This window comes from Mus caroli, chromosome 6, assembly GCF_900094665.2.
Source record: "Mus caroli chromosome 6, CAROLI_EIJ_v1.1, whole genome shotgun sequence".
Lineage (NCBI taxonomy): Eukaryota > Metazoa > Chordata > Mammalia > Rodentia > Muridae > Mus > Mus caroli.
Window position 1 is genome coordinate 73,681,258 of NC_034575.1, and position 22,215 is coordinate 73,703,472.

Here is a 22,215-nt window from a genome sequence, read left to right on the forward strand (position 1 = left end):
AGGAAGGAAGGAAGGAAGGAAGGAAGGAAGGAAGGAAGGAAGGAAGGAAGGAAGGAAGGAAGGAAGGAAGGAAGAGAGAGAGAGAGAAAGCAAGCAAGCATGTGTTGTGAGAGTTTTCCTAATGTCCAATTCTTAAATAGGTACCTAGTTTTCCCCAGAAGCCACTGCGGCTCAAATGTCATAGGCAATTGCATCTGAGGACTTCAGACAGTTGATTTGTGGCTAGCATACCATTTTCAACCTGCAAGTTCCTGCCTCCAGCCTCTGACCCAGTGAAACTGCATTCCTTCCCCCTCAGTGTTACCAACTGAAAGCCTTACCTTTTACTTCCTGTGAATCAGGTATGGGGAGTCTGTTTGGCTCTCCCATCTCTTAGATTCAACTTACTTGTTGTGCAGCCCTGAACACCATCTGGCCCACTGAGTTCTATTTCCACTTCTTTACAAAATCTATTGCTTGCCTAATACTTATTATTTATGAGCCATCTCTACACACTGGTTCCTTCTTAGAACTCATAAATCTTATAATCTTGAGTTGAATAAAAGAAATTATAGAGATCAAAAAAGAAAGTATTGTCTACACTGAAAGAATAGCAATTTGTTTAGATCATCTTTGTAAGACAAGATACTATTTTTTCAACCCAACACGAGCTGAGAAAAAAATGCATCATCCTTAATGCATATTGAGTGTGCTGTCAACAAATCTAAGTACATTTCAGCTGTGCTAACCTTAAATGTTATCTCTGCAACTTCAAATCTGTGCACAAATTGGTCATGCTCTTCTTTCTGAAGAATGATAAACTCTACAATAGAAATCAGATATCCAGTCTAGGCAGGAAAAGGAACACTGTCAAATAGGATCAAGCAATATCTACAATTTTCTCTGTCTCATCAGAGACACAAACTTCAAAAATTATATGAGTATACTTGCTCCTACCCAGTGCTCAAACCTTTATCCAGTCACCAGGTTGTGATACCATTGGTACTGGAATACAGTTTTAGAAGTCCAAGGGGAAGAGTTTCAATCATTCAGTTAGTGGAGCATTAGTGAAAACCTGTGTTTTGTGAACATGGAAGTGTGACAAGCTACACTGTCACCTACAACTAGTGAGACACCCATAGTAATCAACCCATAATGTCCACAGGTGAGGAGGTAAGAGTAAGAGCCCCACAGCCTCTACATCTCCCAATGGATGATTAAGTGAAATGAGATTCTATGCTATGTTAAGCCACTAAAATTAGAGACATTTGTTATCACAGTATTACCCAACCTACTCTACTCCACAAATGTAGAACAATAAGCAATCACAGTATAGAATTGGTATCACCAGAAGGGACCTCTAGAGGGGGCTTATTCAGCACATAGGTCACAAATTCCCCAATCCCTCCTTTTCACTGTTCAACTGGACACCTGCCTCCCCTGTGAAGATCCATCTTTCTTTCCAGCTTTCTTCAATAGTAGGATTCTTGGTTCACAATATTCTACAGAAAACCCTTTAAGAAGCATCCTTTAGTCAAACAGAACTACTAACCTTGTATTTATCGTAGAGGGAGCTATCTTAAACTCAACTGTGAGCATTGAGGAAAACACAACAATTAGTTTGTTGTGGCCACAGGTCCAGCAGGCAGAGAAACAACTTTAACTTGTTTAGTTTTAAGGATATCGTTTAACAAGTGTAAAGGGGCATTACAATTTCTTGCTTCCCAAGACTCAATTCTTGAAGGAATATAAAGGTTAACCTTCTCCAAGTTCACAGAGACCTTTTCTCAGTAGTCTGGGCCAACATTATTCATTCTTTCTAATGATGATTGAGGAATCTACACATTATTTACAGACTTTTGTATAATAATCCTGTAACCAGTAATCAGGAAACAGAGATGCAATGGACAGATACACTGTGAAACACCAACATCACTTCTTCCCAGACTTTGCCCTGGGGTTCTCTGTTACTCCAGCCTCACTGACCACCTTTATGAAAGCTATGACTTGCTGTCACTTCTCTTTCCTTTTAACAATTCTCACCTACTATAAAGTTACTCATATATTTAGTCTGTTGTTTAATCGCTTCTAAAATTGGAATGAAGTATTTTCATCATACCTCAATCTACAAGAATTAGAATTTAACTCCCCAAGGCCAAAGAGTTCTGTTCATATTCAGTCATGTACAATGAAATAGCTTAAGCCCAAAATGGTGCTTTGTGGTAAAAAATGGTGCTGCCTGATAGATGCTCCAGTGATCCTGGTTGAAATTTGAAATATGGATTCCAGAATCATCTTGGTTATCAACTGGCAGTCAGGTATTTCTTGGGGAAGCCATTCCTTTAGCCACCTCACTGAGCTGTTTCAAGGACTGAATGTGTGTGAATGTCAGCACTTGTGAATAATATGCAAACATAAAACATAAAAATGCCATGGAAACACTGTCTGTTACTGACAAGCACATGGAACTGTATACAAGGTTTCATTTATTCATAAGGCAACTTTTCTTCAGGTATCTTAATTTTAAAATGCAGAGACGGACATGAAAAATAAATTAATGATGAATTTTTCCTGTCTTTGTGAACAGAGTAAATCACAGCCTTTAACAGGATACCCTGGCTGCACTACAGCTGGCAAAGGACCCTAGGTAGTCAAGAAATTATTGGAGACTTGGGAGTGTCTAGACCATAATTACATGATATATTCAGTATCATTATGGTTCTCCCTGCCCATCCTTAATGTATTGTATTTACTCACATAATTTCCAGCAAATATTTTATCATCAAAAAGGAAAAATGATTTAGAATGCATATCCTCTTCAGCAGTAATGACAAAAAGGCATAACTGGAAAACATGGCACAGGCTAGGAAATAGCACTTTCTTTCCCAGGGAAAGAAAAGTCAGTGGTCAGTGGCCAATGAGGAGCTGGTATTATCTCTTATCTGGTTACCCTTGGAAAATATGGGTTTTCATCTGCTAAAACAGGACTTTCAACAAGTCATTCTTACGTTATTTTGATTTTTAATATATGTATGAAGGGTAGAGGGTATGTGCATGTGAATGTACGTACCTGCAGAAGCATTAGAAGTGGTTGTGATGGTCCACACAGGGTTTCTAGAAACAAAATCCACTTCCTCCACAAGACCAATATACATTGTTAACTCCCAAGTGGTCATTCTGATTGCAAATAAGGCATGTGGCAATGGAAGGAGAGGAAAAATGTGGTGGACTTCAATGAAGGAGATGTTCATGGACCCTCACTTCTCCCTGAGAAGCTTTAGGCAGTTACTGGTTGCTAGGGGTGGGGTGGGGTGGGGGAGCAGGGTCTGCTGATCACTTGTAACTTGCCTTTGGTCATGTAAATAACTCTGCATGGCACCTCTAGTTAAATGCAGCAAGTCACAAATAGAAGACAAAAAGTTGAAGTCCCTGTGGCAGGTTCTAATCTAAACATACTGATAACCACAAAAGAAAAACTTTCTACACAAAAGGAAACTTTGAGGATGTTCAGGCTTATAGGAAACACCATGTGAACACACATGAGCAGGTACTGTCTGTAATTCATGGGGGGCTACTGGATAAATCAATCTTGATACACCTTGAGATTGGACTTTTAGTGTCCAGACCAGTGGTTCTCAACCATCCTAAAACTGTGACACTTTAATACAGCTCCTCATGTTGTAGTGACCCCTACCACAAAGTTATTTCATTGTTAATGCATAATTATAATTTTGCTATTGTTATGAATTATAAATATCTGATATGCAGGATATCTGATATTAGCTCCCTGTTGGGGTCACAACCCAAGGCTGAGAACCACTTGTTTAGATAAATGAGAAAACATATTATAGTTGCTTAAATCACACAGCATGTTCAAATATGATTACAGTGTATTCTAGCTAGTGAACACAATAGTTTTAATGTTAAATCATCCACATAGTATTGGGCAGACGTGGAATAAATGCCAAATGAAAAACATGACATTTAAAAAATTAATTAGGCATGATATCTAGTTTTATTTCTGTTGCTATGATAAAGTGTACAACGTGCAGCTTTGTAGAGAGTTTTTTACCTCACAATTCAAGGTTATAGTCACTTTGGGGAAGTTACTTTTGCAGGAGCTTGAAGGAACTTGTTACTCATATCCATAGACCAGAGCAGAGAGAATTGAATACATCTCACTCTCTGGTTGTTTCCAGCTAGTTTTACTCACAACCCTAAGGAATGATGCCACCCACAATGGGTTGTCTCTTTCTATAGCCATTAACAAGATAGTGCAGCACAGACGAGCTCAACTACCAACCTGATCTAGATAATTCCTTATTAGGAATCTCTTATTAAGACAATTGTGACTAATACCCATAATTGGTAAAACTAAATAGTATTTACAAAAATTTTAATTACTGTTCACAGGGCAACTTAAGGGCTACTGTTATTTAGCAGGCTGACTAAATATGATATTTGAACGATTATTGATACTTTTGCACAGTAAAAAAAGCAAGAAGCAAGATTAAGTATTTACCTCAAACATTACTTACATATTATCAGCTTCTTTTGATATAAAGCCTAATTTTAATTACAGCACACCAAATTGAAGACACTGTCCCCATGCTCTGGCCTAGAGTAATATTACTCAGGGCTCATGTGCACTGAGAGTGTGGGTACATCTCTCCAGTGTGGTAGAAATCCCACATGTACATTGTGTTCCTATAATCACAGACAACAGAATTCCATGGAATACATGGGAAAAATCTGTTCTGTCAGTACTTTATGTATATGATTATATGGAAGTTCAGTGATAATCTTATGGAATGTAGTCTGAAGTGAGGAATAGGGCCTGAAATTCTGGGTTTATAATCAGCTCCAAGGTAAGACTGATGCTGATCTCCTGGGGCCACATTATGAAGACAAAGCATGTTTCTCTTATCCTGCTCTAACACACTCATTTGCAAACAATGGTTTTTCAAATGGAATCAAATCGACTAAGAACTAGGGCCCCAGTACACATGATCTTTTCCCTTGGTGGACTGACTTCATCTTCAGGTAGGCTGCTTTAGTTGTTCTGCAGCAGGTACCTATCTCAACTGATAACCATCTCATGCTGATAGTGCATTTTCATTAGTAATAAATACTACTATTATTACTATTGTTCTCAAGGTATCCAGGTATACATGAAGGAAATGTATACCTTGGCAAATGGTAAGAGTTGAGACTCAAACGAAAGCTCTTAACCAAAGACACGTTTCTTTTTAAGAAATAAAAAGAAAATTAAGGCTATCAAGGAAAGTTAAACATAAGTCACAGCAAATAATTCCAAGTCAAAATGAACCCTTAACTAATAACCAATTATTGATCAGGAGTTTTGCCTGTCTGGGGGCTTCACTTAATAACAACTCCTGAAGTTTGGTGGGGAATGGTAATGAGATGGACCTTTGCCCTAATTTCCTCTTGAAAGGTATATTTACCAGCATGTCATTGTTTACCCACAAGATTCCATACTCTTGCACTGGAATAAGTTGTCTTCAGAGAGAAATGATTGAGACCAATGCTAATGAGGGACAGTGTCCTTCCCTGGACCTAGTTTCAGAATTTAGTCATTTACTTTAATTTTTCCTTCCATGGAAGCGTTAAAGGTCACAGGAGATGATTTTGTGACAGGAGGTTATCATCAAATGACCATGGAATAAAAATTGTTGGGTCCCTGAATAATACTAATTTCAGGGTAATTCTAATGGAGAAACAACTCTTGGGCTGACAACATGACTCAGTGGGTAAAAGCGCTTGCCATACAAGCTTGATAAGCTGAGTTTGATCCCATGAACCTAGAGGTGAAAGAGAAAACCAAACCCTGAGAGCTGATCTCTAACACACACACACCATATATACACATAATATATGAATAAGTAAGTCAATAAGTAATTTTGATAAGAAATGAGTTTGTTTCTTGTATTATTTGGTTATTTATTCATCTTAAATAATGTGTGTCAAAATGAAGTATAAAATTACAATATAGGTACGGGCCTGCAAGGATCCATAACTTGAATTTTATAATAAATAAATACACATTTACTTACTTATTTATTTATTTATTTATTATAAATATCGTCAACAGGTGGTTCTCAGATGAGGAGGGTTGGCATGAATTGATGGGTTTTCTTTATTATAATTGGGTAAAAGAGTGTCATGTTTTATACTGAATGCAATACAGCAATGCTACCAACCCCTGCATAGGACCTCAGCCCATTAAAAAAAACAAAAAAAAAAAAAAACAAAAAAAAAAACCTCAATAGGGAAGAGGTTGAGTTCCCTTTGTATTTTTCTTAGTAGATACTTTGATCTTTGTAATATCTATCCATGTAATATTCGTATTTAAAGTGGAAGTGATGGTTGCCTTTGAAATTCTGATCAGTCTCCAAGTTGTCCCAGCATGCAAAGTAATCAGACATACAACTAAAAGTATGCCACAGGAGCTGCAGGCACTCTCAGTGTCTGAAAACTTGTCAATTCCCTTGATCAAAACAAAGTACTCACTCTTTTGAAAGTCACTAGGAAAGAGATGGGTAGCCAATTATAGGAAGCCCTGTGTGGATGGATCCACACTTAACTTTCTCTCACCTTCTGGGGAAACTGGTAATAGAATTTCCATTTCATGGGGGCACTTTGCAAGAGAGGACAAAGAACTATTTTATTAGCTTTTACCCCTTCTTTATGGATTTACATGTGGAATGTTCTGGGTAGAAAAAGCACTCACACAATGTCATTAATACTTTTTTGTCCTCTTCAGAACTCTGAAGCAGCCATGTATACTGCCAAGGTACTGGGCCAGAAGTCTTCCCTACACACATTCCATATGTAACTGGCACAAAGTGTGAATTGTTTTCTTTTTGATAATTGCAAATTGACAACCCCAAAATTGGAGAAAAAAGGAATTAAGGGTATGTATGGTGGATCACACCTGTAATCTCAAAGGCAGAGCCAGGGCTATGTAGAGAGATCATGTTTAAAAAAAGAAAGGAAAGGGAAGGAAAAGATTGATTTATAAATCAATGTGTATGTATATGTGTATCTGCACTACTGAATGACCCATCACCCCTGCTCTGTAACTGTGAAAATCTCAGGAGTTTGGTAAGTAAGCCTGCCATGTGTGGACAGAAATGAACTTCAGGGTGCTTTGCAACCAAAGGTACTACATATTTCCTGTAGAAACTCTTCAGCCTGCATGGAGGTTGAAGATGGAGAAGATGTTAGTCACAACAGGACTGTAGACTTGCCTGCAGACTAAGTTGTTTTGTAAACTAAAAGCACATGATTTGACCTATTAACAAATAGCACTCGGACAGAGAGGCTGTTTTGATCCCCACAATCAAGTGTCTCAAACAGTCAAGTCCTTTCAAGTATATGCCTTCAAGTATATGTTACATAGCACTTTGGAGAGAGGGAGGGATGGAGGGAGGGGGAGAGAGAGAGAGAGAGAGAGAGAGAGAGAGAGAGAGAGAGAGAGAGAACACAAATGTTCAATTTACATCCAAACTGGTAAAGTCTCCACCTACCTATTCTGTAAGGACAACACTTAGCAGATGTTTGTCCATGTGAGAAAGATACCCACATATACTCCCACCCCTTAGTGTCTACTGTAGAAGATGAAACAGCCTCATGCCAATGGAGTTCACAAATGAGAGAGGAAAACCAGATGCTCTAATAGAGGGAAGGGCAGACAAGAAATAAGGGCAGTCCGGGTTCTTGAAGAAGATACTGCCAATACAGCCAGAGCTGTGGCAGGGGGTTGGGGTGAGATTCTTGCTGCCATGGCAATGAGGAAAAGCAAGGATTAAAGAAATCCTATTGGAGGAATATGTGGGAAGGAGGGGCTGACTCAAGCTGAGAGCGCAAATGTGGTTGCCAAGAGCTCTACCATGTCCTGTTCTGATTCATAACTTAAACCCCTGATGTGTCACTGCCCTGGGAGCAATTTACTCCTCTTATTGACTTCCCAGAATCTGGCTGGCTTCTGCCACATTTCCCTGTGTTGCTCCAACTATGAAAATTCCTACAATAGACATTTAATATTGCTATTTATATTCTCTTGTTTGTTTCAAAGGGATAAATATTATAATCAATGAATCCTGTTTCATCTCTTTCTGTCTTTCTTAAAACTACAAAAAGCTATATTCTCAGGAAAAGTGATGTATCTGTCTTAGATCCTCACCACCATCACTACCACCACTAAGAACAACACACACACACACAGACACACAGACACCACATAAATACTATAGGGAAATTAACCACAGGACAACCTACAGATTGGGAAAGCCAGGTTCATTCTTTTAATCCTGCAAGAATACATTTGGAAGAAATTAAGTTGTGATACTCCTATTGTTTTAGCATGAAAAAGAACAACTTGTCAGCCTGTGTAAGTAATTAACAGTATTTTGATGGCCAATGGCATTTGCTGAAAATATTGATCCAAGTCTCCAGCTCCATGGGTATGTGGCTTTCACACCCTACAGCAGCTCCAGAACGTTTAAACAGGAACAGGCAAGGATGGCATTTATTTTTGAAGGAGAACCAGGGGAACCTCTAGAAAGTACAGCTGTATTACAGTTTTACTATTGCTTTGTATTAAAGGCCAGCATAATTTCCCCTAAAGACATTTGTGTTAAATAATAAGGGGGAGCTGTTCTTTAGGTCTAATGTCCCTCTACCTACTCTCATACTCTAAATTGGCTTTGGGAGACCATGACTTTTGTTAGAAATTGGAGGGAGCACACTAAAGCATGTCATAACATCTGGCACTCACTGGCATTGTGTCCATTCACAAGTAGGTTCTATTGACCCTGCAGATAAAGAAAGCATGGGTCCAGCAAGATGGCACAGCCTTGATGCCAAGCCTTATGGCCTGGGTTTGATTCACAAGCACCTTGTTGTAGAAAACCAATTCCATAATATTGTCATCAAACCACCACAGGCATGCTATAGCATGCAAGAATATGCAAGCAACAGTGAGAAAGATACACACACACACACACACACACACGTGCATGCAAGGTGATATGAATTCACCTAAATTAATTATCTCAGACAACTGAACATTATTTAATATGTGAATTGTTCTTTGTGTCTGGCATTGACTTCTGTTTTTACATTGGCTCACATATTCACAAGCTGATGGGGACCTCAGAGTCAGCATAGAACCCATGCAGATACCAAATTCCAGCACAAAGGAGATTTATTATGACCCTCGAGGGATAAACAGGGGTTGTGGCTGCCTCTGGGACAGACACAGATAGCAATAGGTCTTTCTGCAGGAGTAGTTTTGAAGGAGACAAAGTGTGTGCTAGGGTGAGTTGGTAATTCCTGATTGGACAGGTTAGTCAGTGTAACCAAATAATGAGTCTTGCTTGATGGACCTTGGTGTTTTGATAGCTGGACCTTGGAGTTTTAGTCTGACATAAGATAGTGGAAAAATAAGGTAACATAACTTGGTTGCTAGCTTTAGAAATGTAATCAAATGCTTTAGCAAAGAAGAGGGAAGGGGGAGGACAGGACCTGCAGGTGCCATGTTTGCAATGCTTGGGCTTGCTAGAGAGCCCTTTAAAGGTCAAAGGAGATTTAAAGTACTTACACCTGTCAGTCATGGACCGAAGTCATGGCTCAGATAAAGGGTGATAAATCCATATTTTCAGTCCTTTGGTGGTCCAGGCCAGCATGAATTCCCCCCAAAATCCTAACTATCACTTTCACTTAAGACTTAGTGCCAGTAAGGTACCACTATATTGAACCATTCTCTTTATAACCTCCAAATACCTAAGATCAAGATAATTATTTGTTTCTTCCATTTTACCATTAATTTTTAAGTTTCCATTCATTTGTGTTTTGTCTGCATGTATATCTGTGTGAGAGCCCAAGAACTGGAACTACAGACAGGCATGAGATGCTCCGTTGGTACAGGGGAGCAAACCCGGGTCCTCTGGAGGAGCAGCCGATGCTCTTTTTATTTTATAAGGCATTTTCATTAGATATTTTCTTCATTTACATTTCAAATGCTATCCCCAAAGCCCCCTATACCCTCGCCCACTCTGCTTCCCAGCTCACCCACTCCCAATTCCTGGCTCTGGCATTCCCCTGTTCTGGGGCATATGATCTTCACAAGACCAAAGGCCTCTCCTCCCATTGATGGCTGACTAGGCTATCCTCTGCTACATGTGCAACTAGAGACACAGCTCTGGAGGTACTGATTAGTTCATATCGTTGTTCCTCCTATATAGGGTTGCAGACCCGTTTAGCTCCTTGGTTATTTCTCTAGCTCCTTCATTAGGGGCCCTGTGTTCCATCCAATAGATGACTGTGAGCATCCACTTCTGTATTTGCCATGCATTAGCATAGCTTCACAAGAGAGAGCTATGTCAGGGTCCTGTCAGCAAAATCTTTCTGGCATATGCAATAGTGTCTGGGTTTGGTGGTTGTATATGTGATGGATCCCTGGGTGGAGCAGTCTCCAGATGGTCTTTTCTTCCATCTCAGCTCTGAATTTTCTCTCTGTAACTCCTTCCATGGGTATTTTGTTCCCCATTCTAAGAAGGAGCGAGGTAAAATGTGGTACATTTATACAATGGAGCCAGTGCTGAACTATATCCCCCGCCCGTATTTGTTTCTTCCTTTGTTCTAGAATCTGAAACCTTGACTCACATAGTGACCAAGATAAGTGGAATCTAAACTCTATGTCTTATGTAAAATCTGCAGGTGAAAAGTTAATGCAATGAGTTCATTCACAATGCATTACAGGGTCAAAGAAATCCCAGGCTCCGGGTCCAAAGGAGTCAGGGTTGTGTTTTAAGTTGAGTGTTGAAAGAGCTTGTCCACTGAGCCACCATCTCGCCTTGAAGCCTCTATGAAGTTGGTATCTAACTTTTCCTAAATTTAATGGAGTCAGGGTAATCTAAAAATTGTTTTTAGTTCAAAAAAATACTGTCCCAATGCACCAGGCTTCCAAACTATGGCTGCAGGCTGGCTACAGGGCATTCTGATATAAAAGCACTTGAAGGTACCAAAATTGAATACATGAACATTCAAGAGTGTTTTTACCTAGGCAATTAAAATTCCCCTGCTCTTAAGAAAACCACATCAGTTTTAATTGGGTGCATTTTTTTTCAATTTTGCTTTGAAGGGGCATGACCTTAATCTGATAAGCTTATGCTCCAAGGTAGATTTCAAAGTTAGCAGAATAATGTCTAGGTACATGCTAACAACTACATAAAACAGAAGAATACAAATAAATATATATGCATATATATATATATATATATATATATACATAAATATATCTAGTTTCTAGATGATGCAATGGCAAAATTATTTATTTGTACAAGAAAAGGTCAAAAAAAAAAAAAACCAAAAACCTTTCCTACTTGTCTGCAGCAAAGAAAATGAACATAACCTTTTAATGTCTGATCTGGCAGCATCACTATGGTAGTCCTGACAGCAGGTTCCTGGGAATCTTTCTATTACATCTCACCTTTTTGTTCACTTTGGAGAAGCTAGGCTAAAGTCATATTGCCATCATGCTGACTATTGTGGAGACTGTACATGATTCAGGAGGAAATATATATCTAATAAATTAAAGTGTGGTATATAGAAAACTGAAGAGTACATGTGGAGGTGGAGAAGAGGCTGCCTTAGGTTCCCGAAACCTGGCTCTAGTACTCATCCACCATCTGGTGACTCTGGGTCGAACTCTAGTTTCCTTGAGCTTTTTATCTGAAAATCTATGATATATATTGCTAAGTCTAATAAAGAGATGACACGTGGATTTTGTTTAACAATATCATAGGGTATGATATAAAGAATTGTTTGACTAAGTCCTCTTTAGATGTGGACAACTTAATTACATCATCTTTTTCTAGGTGAATCTTAATAAGCATACTTAAATATTGAGATAAAACTTCAGGGGTTGGTTGAGGTGGGACTAGTATGTGTGTAAGTGCCAGAAAACTAAATTACCATGGAAACTCATGGTTGATTCCTGTTAAGAACATTACTTTAAAATTGTCTTAAGTAATCAAGGCCCTCTAGTTGATATTTTGGCCATGTGATGAAGAGTTAAATTGAGTCTGGAAGACGGTGTGAATATGGTCACTCAACAGTTGCAATAGAATTATGAAATGGAAACTATTCTTGGGTTCCATTGCTTAAAAAAATCATTGAGAAATCAAAGTGGAATTGAGTCAGGAAGGCTATGCAACCGAAAAATTGTGGAATTTGTGCACGAGCTTAACGTGTGACCCTGCACCAAGACATTTAAGCAGCATTGATGATTTACTGCGCTAGAGTTGGCAATAATTATCCTGCAAGAGTTTGTAGTACTTGAAGAGATAAATGTGATATGATTGAGAGAGATGCTATTCAACAGCACCAATAGCAGGAGCTCACATTACATTTCTGAGCAATGACTTTTGCAACCAGGCACTTTATAAAAATTGGCATGGTGGATTCAACTATATGTTATATAATAAGGAATCATTAGGTCAGACCCAGGGATAGTATAAAATTTTGGCTGAAAGATTCTCTAGAATCTGTGACGTGGGTCACTCTTGGTGTCTGTCTTGTTCTAGCTGTGTGACACTGAGCTAGGTATGTTTGTATGCTTGTTGTTACTGTGTCTGTATATGTGAAAGTTCATATGTGTATATCTGTGTACATACATATACATGTGCATGCATGCAGTGAACAGCTGTCAGCCTTGGCTGTTGTTCAAGATGTCTTGAGTTCAATTACAGCAAAGACATGGTGGCTCACAATCATCTATAATGGGATCTGATGCCCTTTTCCAACATGCATGCATCTTTATGCAGCTAGAGCATGCATATACATAGGATAAATAAAAACATAAAATAAAGTTTTCAAAAATATTAAAGTAACAGATTCCATTCTTACATTTTTTTCATTTTTAGATTTGTATACTCAAATTCTAGATGCTGACAAAAATGGTTCAGTCAGTAAAGAGATTTGAGGATAAGACTGACACTGGAGTTTAATCTCCCAGAACCACAGAGGTGAAGGAGAGAAGCACTCATGGAAGCTGTCTTCTGACCTCCACATGTGTATTATAGTGTGTACACAGTGCGCGCGTGAGTGCACACACACACACACACAGGGTTAATTAATTAAGTAATTAATTGATAAAACAATAATTTTTAAGAGTCTAAGATGGACATTTCATTTTTTTAAAATGTTTTTATGGTATCCTTTTGGGAAAAATAAAACAAGGTAGTGTTTAGGAGTTAAGAAATCTTGGGAGAAAGAGTGATATTAGTTTAAATATGTCTGTAAATATAAACATTATTTAAGTGTATATCACAATTTAGCTAGACAAAACAGTTCCTCACAGACAGTATTTGTGGATTTGTGCCTATCAAACTGCTGCAATCAGAGTCAGTTAAGAAATGGCCTAAGAGGGTAGATAATCCATGATTTTTGAAACTTCTACCTGACTATATTACCACAGAATGTCTGAACATGGAACCCACCCAAATTTTGTCTGACTCACATCCTCATATCAAACACTAATCCCTTAACTCAACCTCAGAAACACTATGCAAAGCCACCCTTTCCCCATATCTCCTCTGCTGCAGTTCTAGTCATGGTGCTAATCCACATGACCACTGAGATATCATCCTGTATGGTCTTTTCACTTCCACTTTCCCTATCCTAGGCTATCTATGTTCTATAGAGATGAGAAAACCTTAAACATCAGGGAATCTTTACAACACATGATTCTCATATGAATTCTGATCTGCTACAACCTGGCTCATATCAGTATGTGGGAGGACCATGAGTCAACTCATAAGGGCTGACACAGGATGTGAGGACAACCCAAAAGTATAAACAGCCATAGAATCTGTTCTGTAGCTTTACTCCTGGCAAGAAGTCACACTTGTGTCATTTTGTGTAAATATGGCCTTGACATCAGAGGTGAGGAATTTCTCCTTCTGCTGCTGTCACCTAACCTGTGAAGGTCAGTGTGCATTCGCCTTCCCCTGTGTGCCAGTCTGAGTATGTGCCTGTTATGTGCAAGGAGAGCTTCTATCACAGGCCTGCCTCTAGGTCTAATCTGACTGTGAGTCCTCGAACTTCTGTCAACCTTCAGGCCTTCTTTGACGATTCCCTATTCCTAGCATTGAATATTGGAACACACTCACACAGTTCAGCATGTACATATGTACACATGACATGTAAGTATGTACATATGACATACTTACACCTTGACTCATCTTTTCCAATAGAATGCATAGCCCAGGACACTCTTCTCTCACTCTCTCCCTCTCTCTCTTTTTTTTTCAGTTTTCTTTTCCTCCCCAACCCTCACCTATGAATATTCAGGTCAGTTTATAAGCCCTGTCTTCTCTTCAACTACAGCTGCCAATCCAGGCTCTGTGACTTTAGTCCTGCCCCTGTATTCTTAGAAAATGTAAAGTTTGAGGAGGTTCTGTTTGTTTGTTTTGTCTTTGAGATGTGGCCTCATGTCTTTCACTCTCTACCCTGGCCTCAATCTTGATACAGGTGTGTACCACCGTGCCTGGCTTTGTTGAGAGTTACGCTGCCAGCTAATGGACCAGTCTCAGCTCATGGAGACTTTTTCATACATTGTCACTGAATGCAGCACTGTGAAAACAGAAGGATTATTGAAAAGAGCAATCACTCAGGACATTTACACAAGCATCCTGTCACTTAACTGATGGTCACTGAAGCAGTTATGCAGTCCAAAATATGTCTCTTACTTCAAACCCTTGATTCTTTGTCAGAAAAAGTACATCATCACTTCAGGGCATGTCCATACTGTGTGTGCAGTTAAGACCATGGAATGAAGAACGGAGACAACCTTGTTTCACTCCTCATTCCCCAGGCTTGGATGCTGCCCTTGGCAGAGACAACCAACATCCTCTTTCACATCCAGTGTAACAGAGGCTGAAAACGTGAGTCTATTTGTAAGACAGAGAACTAGGAAGGAAGGATGTTGGAGTTCAGACATCACCTTCACAGCTGTCTGAGAGTAACTCACATATCAAGCATCAGAAAGGCAGAGCAGCAAGCACTTTCTACTCAGAGAAGGCAGCAGTTCTCTACATCGGTTCCTCCCAGACTTGAAATTCTCCTTGGTAGTAAATCAGAGCATTAAATAGGCACAATGCTTCTTTACAGTTGATCCCTAAGGTGACCCTTAGCATCCTGCAGACATACTATTAAGATACATTACCTCAGGGGCCAGCAAGCTAGCAACATTGCTAGCTGCACTTATTATTTTATTCCTTCTTTGGGCACCATCTATTTATTGAATTCTTGCTAGAGGCAGGCACTCAGCTAGGTGCAGGGGTGTTGTTAGGAATCAATTAGGCATGGTCCTTTCCCTAAGGGAATTGGTAAACTAGCAGGAGCCATATCATATAGCTGTTGAGCTATATGGCTACAATTCCAAAGTAAATGGGATACCAGGAAAGTGAGAAATGCAAGGATCTGATCCCACCAACAGGACACACTCAGAGAGCAGAACAATAGGTAGAAATGAGAATGAGGGGAAAGTGAGACAGAGGGCAGAGAGTAAGAAGGAGGTGGGAAGAAGCTCCAAGGGTTTTCAACAAAGCAAAGGCTTCATGTGGCTGATGCCTGGGAAATAAAACAGGGCTACCAAACAAAGGAGCCTGAAGGCTGCAAAGGGGGTTATCAAACAAGCCTGCACACATTTTGGCCTTTGGGGCTGGAGAGATGGTTTAGTGACTAAAAGCTCTTGCTGCTCTTGGAGGCACATGGTACACATAAACTGATACAGGCTCTCATATCTAAACATAGATAAAACATGTTGATCCTTTGTGTGTGTGTGTGTGTGTGTGTGTGTGTGTGTGTGTGTGTGTGCACTTGTCAGTGAGTGCACATGTAGGAGCCAGAGGCCTGTACCAGACATCACCCTCTGCTGTAGTCTATTTTTTTTTCAAGGCAAGCTCTCTCACAGAACCTGATGCTTGCTGTTTTCAGCTGGACTGACAGGCCTGCATGCCCCTGGGCTCACTCGATCCCTTCATTATCACTGGGGCTAAAGCGCAACACCTAGCATTTATATGTGTGTTGAGGACTTGACCTGCACTCCTTTACCCACTGAGCTATCTGTGCTTTCCAAAGAAAAGCAGGCAGTTGTTCCAGGATCCCAGACAAGCAAAGCAATTGATCTGATTGAGATATTCAGAAACCAGCTCACTCTATCTGCTGCATACAAAAAGGACTGGAGGGTCCAGGCAAAGGAGAAAGGCCCAACCAGAGCCTCTGCAGCTTCCTACAGCACAGAGCAAGAGGCTGTCTTTACCAGTAGAGCTAGGGAGATGGAATGCTGGGCAAGTTGACAGAGCGGCCGAGCAATGAGAGAAGTGAGTGCGGAGGCTCAAGACAGCTGCACTGGCTTTTTGCATCTCATTTTCAAAATTAGTTTGTATTTTCATTGCTGCCATGCAGATTTTGCCCCCAATTTACATCCTCCACCACCCCCTAGCACATTACTTTGGTAGAGAGTTGCCACAATTTGCATTCCATTTCTGCAAAATCCCATTCAGTTTGCTTCAAAACGAGGTCCAACAGGTGTCCTCTGATGAGCTGTGCACATCGCTAGTCATCCCGCCCTGGGGTCCTTGGTTAACCCACAGAGGGGCTGGATATTAGGGATCAGGGAAAATACCCATATTCATTTTACTTAGTTGCATTGAGATGTCCTGCAGTAGCTGGACTAGAAATTAGAAAATAGCTCATCTGCCTGCTGAATTTCTCCAGTCATAAGATCCAAGTAGATTTTTCATCTATATTTTTGTAAAATGTTACAAATACTATTAATTTTTTTTAAAATTAAGTTTTCCAAATGACCCTTCTCAACTCAATTACAAAAAAGCCTTCCTATTCATATTTTACTTATATTATTTACTCTAAATGATAAGAATTTTCTAAGTGTGTGATATGTTGTGACAAACCTGATTCAAAAGCATCAGTTTCTGGACTGGCAAGATGGTTTAGTGGATAAAATGCTTGCTGTCAAACCTGAGGAACTGAGTTCAATCTCCAGTACCTACATGATTGAAGAAAAATAACTCCACAAGTTTTTCACCCATTATATACACTGCCATGCACATTGCACGCACGCACACACACACACACACACACACACATGAATGAATGAATGAATAAATGAATGTAATAAAATAGAAATAAGCATATTTTAAAATCATTTTAAAATGCACTCATTTCTCTGAAAATCATATGCTAAACTAAAGTATACCAGTCAATATATTTTTTAAAAAACAAACAGTTGGGAAATTATATAGAACTAAAATCCAAAGTCACAAAATCCAGAAGGACTGAAATTATTGTCATGGAGCTAAGCTAGGAAAGGGGTTCCTGTCTTTGCTGGTCAATGGGGCCCTTTAATATTTTAAAGACTTGATGTCCCTCTCTAGTGGTGACTCTGCTGTCCCAGGGTGGCATGTCCACTGGATGGCATGTGTACCAGCACAGAGCGAAGGCTCCAGATGCAGAAAACTATAGAAACATATGAAGCTCTCAGCTGCTTACTTCAGTGCAGGCAGAGCTAACCTTACAGATCTGACCTGCTGGAGATGCCTAAATATAAGATCCCTGCATACCTTATACGTGCATTCACTTGAAATGTGGAAAACCTTTGCTACCAGTGAAAACACAAATCTCTGGTTTAAACTGTCAACAATAGCAGCAACAACAACAAAGATTAACTCAATCTTACTTACATCATTGCATTCCTGGGTTTCTACTTATAGACATACTGGAGTGGTTCCAATGGGCTCCATGTCCCAACTGGGAAAAATTATAGAAGGAAATGCAAAATGAAATCATTTGCCTAGCATGATGGTGTACATCTGCCATCCATCTCAGCATTCTGGATACAGGTGTTAGTGAATCCGAAGTCTGAAGCCAGACTGGCCTACATAATGAACTCCTGTTTCGATAACAACAATGAGAACGTTTTCTAGACAGTATGGAGGACACAGCATAGAAGTCCAACTGCAAGCTTTAGTGAAAGGAGATGCTCACTTAGAAAAGCGTGCCTTTCCTCATGTCACCCAGCTCATCTTCCTGATATCTGTTCATTCTCAGAAGGGGACATGACTCTCTGAAGGCAATATGTCTGGGGGTGGGATGTAGAGAAAATGGTAAATAGATTTCATTAGCAAGATGAGGACTAAAAAATGAAGAAGAAATAGTATTGCATGTCACACACTTGTAATAAAGGGTAGTCTCATCAAGTGTATGTCTTTAAGTTAAATGCAAATAAACAGTTCCTAAAAGCAACATAACAAAACTGAGCCAAACAGAAACAAAAACATTAGTCTTGAAAATAAAAAAAAAAAAAAATCTCAAATAAAACCCCAGGTTTGCATTTCTTTAGCAGGGAAGTTCTCAAAATGTTTTTAAAAGAAAATATTAGACATGACTGTGTGTGTGTGTTTGTGTGTGTGTGTGTGTTTGTGTGTGTGTCTGCACATCTTTATAATTGTGATATAAATGTATATATAATTGTTATGTTTATATCAAACATAAATATAATATGTAAAATATAATATAATGTGATATATTTCATAAGTATAGAAAATATTTCATATAATTTTTATTTATGAACAGTTTTAAACTATATGTATATTTGCAGGTGTCCATGTGCATGTACTTGTGTGTATATAGGCACATATATACATGTATGTACTTGTATAAATAAGCCACGAGGCACATTTAGTATGGTTTTTCCTCAGTCACTTCCTATTTTAACTTTTGAGACAGACAAAGTTGAGGTGATGAAACTGGCTGCCTGATCCTCCAGACTTGGGTTACAGGCACATGCTCCTATACCTGTCTTCTGTGTGTGCCAGGGATCAAACTCGGGTCCTCAAGCCTACCTACTAAGTGCAACATCCATCCATCAGACTACATTTATAACATAGATAGATAGATAGATAGATAGATAGATAGATAGATAGATAGATACATATACATATACATATACATATACATATACATATACATATACATATACATATACATATATTTCTCTTAGGAAATGAGTAATTCAACTTACTAGAGCTATGCTCAACTAGAGAATATTCTTTACTTAAATCTAGACACATCACACATTTATGTTAGCACCACATTGTACTAGAGCCTGGGCCAACACAATAATAATGCAAGGCAGGAAAAACAAGGATTAATACAGAAGAAATATCACTGTCATAATTTATAGGTATGTGATTTTGTATCCTGGGTTCTGAAAGGGTAGAAACTTAGAGAATTAGCAAATGAACGTAAAAGGTCAATGAACTTAAAATCTATATATCATGTAAAACTATAATACTATAAACATGGAAATTAAAAAGTTTCTAAATTCAAAAAGATCATTTTTCAAAATAGAAACAAAATCCACAAACCATATTAATTGCTTTCTTTCAACCTACTCTCTAGTTCCTGCTCCCATTTCAACACTTAGATATTCCAAGCTGCTTCTGGCTACAGAGGCCATCCATGATCAGTAAGGAGAGCCACTAAGGCAAGGAAAGCAGCTCTGGGACCCCAGGTCTCTTCACCTGCCACAAGTAAGGGATCAAGCATAAGAGCTAGATTCATCCATGGTGAACACAAAACTAGTAAGGGAAAATCATGAATGTGCTCTGTCATGAGAGAAGGAAGAGTGATTAGAAAAGACAGCTCATGCACGCTGGCTTCATGTGTACTGAATGTCACATCTGAATTCCAAAAGTGTGTTTCAAATGGGGCCATGCAGAGAATTAATGGCATCGACAGTACGGAATGCACAAACTACTGAAGCTTTTCATTGTTGCCAGCACACTGGCAATTCATACTTTCTATAAATTCTACAAGCATTTATAGAAACTACAATACCTTACATAGGAATGTATTTCTCTATGTTTATACTATTTTCTTTCATATGAATATTTCGATCCATATAGCATTCATTCAGTAATCATATTTTCTTCTCCTTCTTCCATTCCATCCCACCACACTTAATTCCCAAACTCTTTCTCCATCATCTCTTTGACACCCAAATAAAATGGTTGACCTGTTTTCATTTCAGCTTGCATTTGAATATCCATTCAATGATGTTATTCCTGTTATGAATCAGAGGTGCTGAATGCTTGTGATCTGAAAGTTTTGACCTGGTGCTTCTAACCACTTCAAACTTTCTTGGATCATCATCCCTTCAAGTCTATTCACACACGTCTCCTGATTGATATCCCAAGTTGGTGTCTTTGTTGTTTGTTTGTTTCTTTAAACCATATCACTAATTCTGTTTTGGCTAAAGTACAGCCACTTACATCCTAAATCCAGACAGCCTAGCAATTATTCCCACCCCCCACCAGAAATTGTTCAATATCACTGGATATAATTTTGGACTTATGATGAAACTTCCACAGATTTCTCTACTTCATAATATATATGTCTGATCCTGAACTTACATTAGTACTGTCCTCAAGACAGTATGAATCTAGCTCTTATGTGTGTACCTTCCAGTACACAGTAGTCTAAACAGCTATTCAGAAAAAAAAATATTTTTCTCTACAAATTCACTATGTGGCAGGTGTTAAGGACTCTCTCTCTCTCTCTCTCTCTCTCTCTCTCTCTCTCTCTCTCTCTNCAGGTGTTAAGGACTCTCTCTCTCTCTCTCTCTCTCTCTCTCTCTCTCTCTCTCTCTTACACACACACACACACACACACACACCTCTGTTTAGCATGACATAGTCATTTCTGTCTTGAAAGCAGAGCAGCTGTGATTACCCTCACAAAATCCTTATAAGGTTAGATCTTTGGACATTCCTTTGTAGAAGGTGTGGGTAGGAGGGTCCTTAGAACCTCTTCTGAATGTTCAGAAACTCCCTCTCTCCCCTGCCTCATCAAGCTTTGTATAATCCTTCCCTGGTTGCTGTGGTCTCTGGACATGCTGAAGAATATGAGGTCAAAGTTTAACTGATAAAGCTACCTAAGGTCTGCAATTTTCTGAGGTCCTTACCCATGCTGGGATCAGCTTTTCAGTGATCAGGCTACTAGGGTTTATTTATGCTCCTGCAGGAAACTCCTTATCCAAGTTTTTGTAAGTTATCCCCAAAGTCTCACTGCAAGCTGGGCTCAGATTAAATAATTTCCATGGTCTGTCCTTAGAGCCCTATCCAGTGTTCATGCCTCTCCAGTAAAACTCACACAATCTAGGCTTTAATGCATGCAGTAGGATGGGGAGTTGGGAGGGTGGAAAGGAAACACGTTCTAAATTGTCCACCTGGAAATTTTAATTCCACTCCTAATCAAACCTACCATTCAGTCCTGGAGAATCCACACTACTACAGTTCTAGCCTCTGCCTATTGCTCAGAAAAAATGAGCAGAGACATTTTGCTGTATGAAGAGTCATGACACACAGCAAGGGAGAGTGGCTAATCACTTGTTTATTCTGAAAGGAGAATACTCAGAAAGTGACAGTGGAAAAAACAAAGCTTCTAGTACGTGGCTTTTTGAAGAAAACTACAAGGCAGCAGTCTATTAAAACTTCAAGATCCATATGTAGAGAAATATTGTATACCTACATCTTGTACTGTGATACCTGAGTCTCCAAGTCGGTGACTTACCTCCACCAGCTTGTTGGCATGTTCACGGAAAACTTGGGCATATTCCTTCACCTCCTTCTCATTCCCACTCTTCGCAGCCTCAATGAGAACCAGCAAAGGGACATTAGTTTCCAAGAAAGAATCTGATATGTGATCCATCACAGCTTTCCGAAGCTGCAGTTAAAAACAAAAGCAGATAGACATTAGGAATATTACTGTCAATCTTCCTAAACCACCATCACACTTTCATTACAATGTAAACAATTGTGATGGTTAAGATTAAATTGAGAAGTTGACACAACTTAGGATCTGTTGGAAAATTGTCTCAATGAGAGATTGCCTAGATCAGATTGACCTGTGGAGGTGTCTGTGGGGAATTCTCTTGATTGTGCTCATTGATATGAGGAAGACCCAGGCCACCATAGGGAGTACTATTCCCTAGGCAGGGAATTCTGGACTATATAAATGTGGAGGAGCATATAATGAGAACAGAGAAACAAATACATATTCATTATCTCTCTGCTATTGACCGGTTAGAACTAGTTGCTTTAGGTTTCATCTTGCCCTGTGTTT

General features: G+C 39.2%; 1 protein-coding gene across 4 annotated transcripts in view; it reads right to left on the reverse strand.

Moving 5' to 3' along the window:
- The window catches only part of Ctnna2 (catenin alpha 2), a 1,082,633-nt gene that overhangs the window by 207,078 nt on the left and 853,340 nt on the right, over positions 1 to 22,215 (reverse strand). For all 4 annotated transcript variants that reach the window (XM_021164215.1, XM_021164216.1, XM_021164213.1 and 1 more), the window contains one exon: positions 21,664 to 21,816. In XM_021164215.1, coding sequence (XP_021019874.1) covers positions 21,664 to 21,816 — 153 coding nt within the window. The remainder of the gene's footprint in view (positions 1 to 21,663; positions 21,817 to 22,215) is intronic.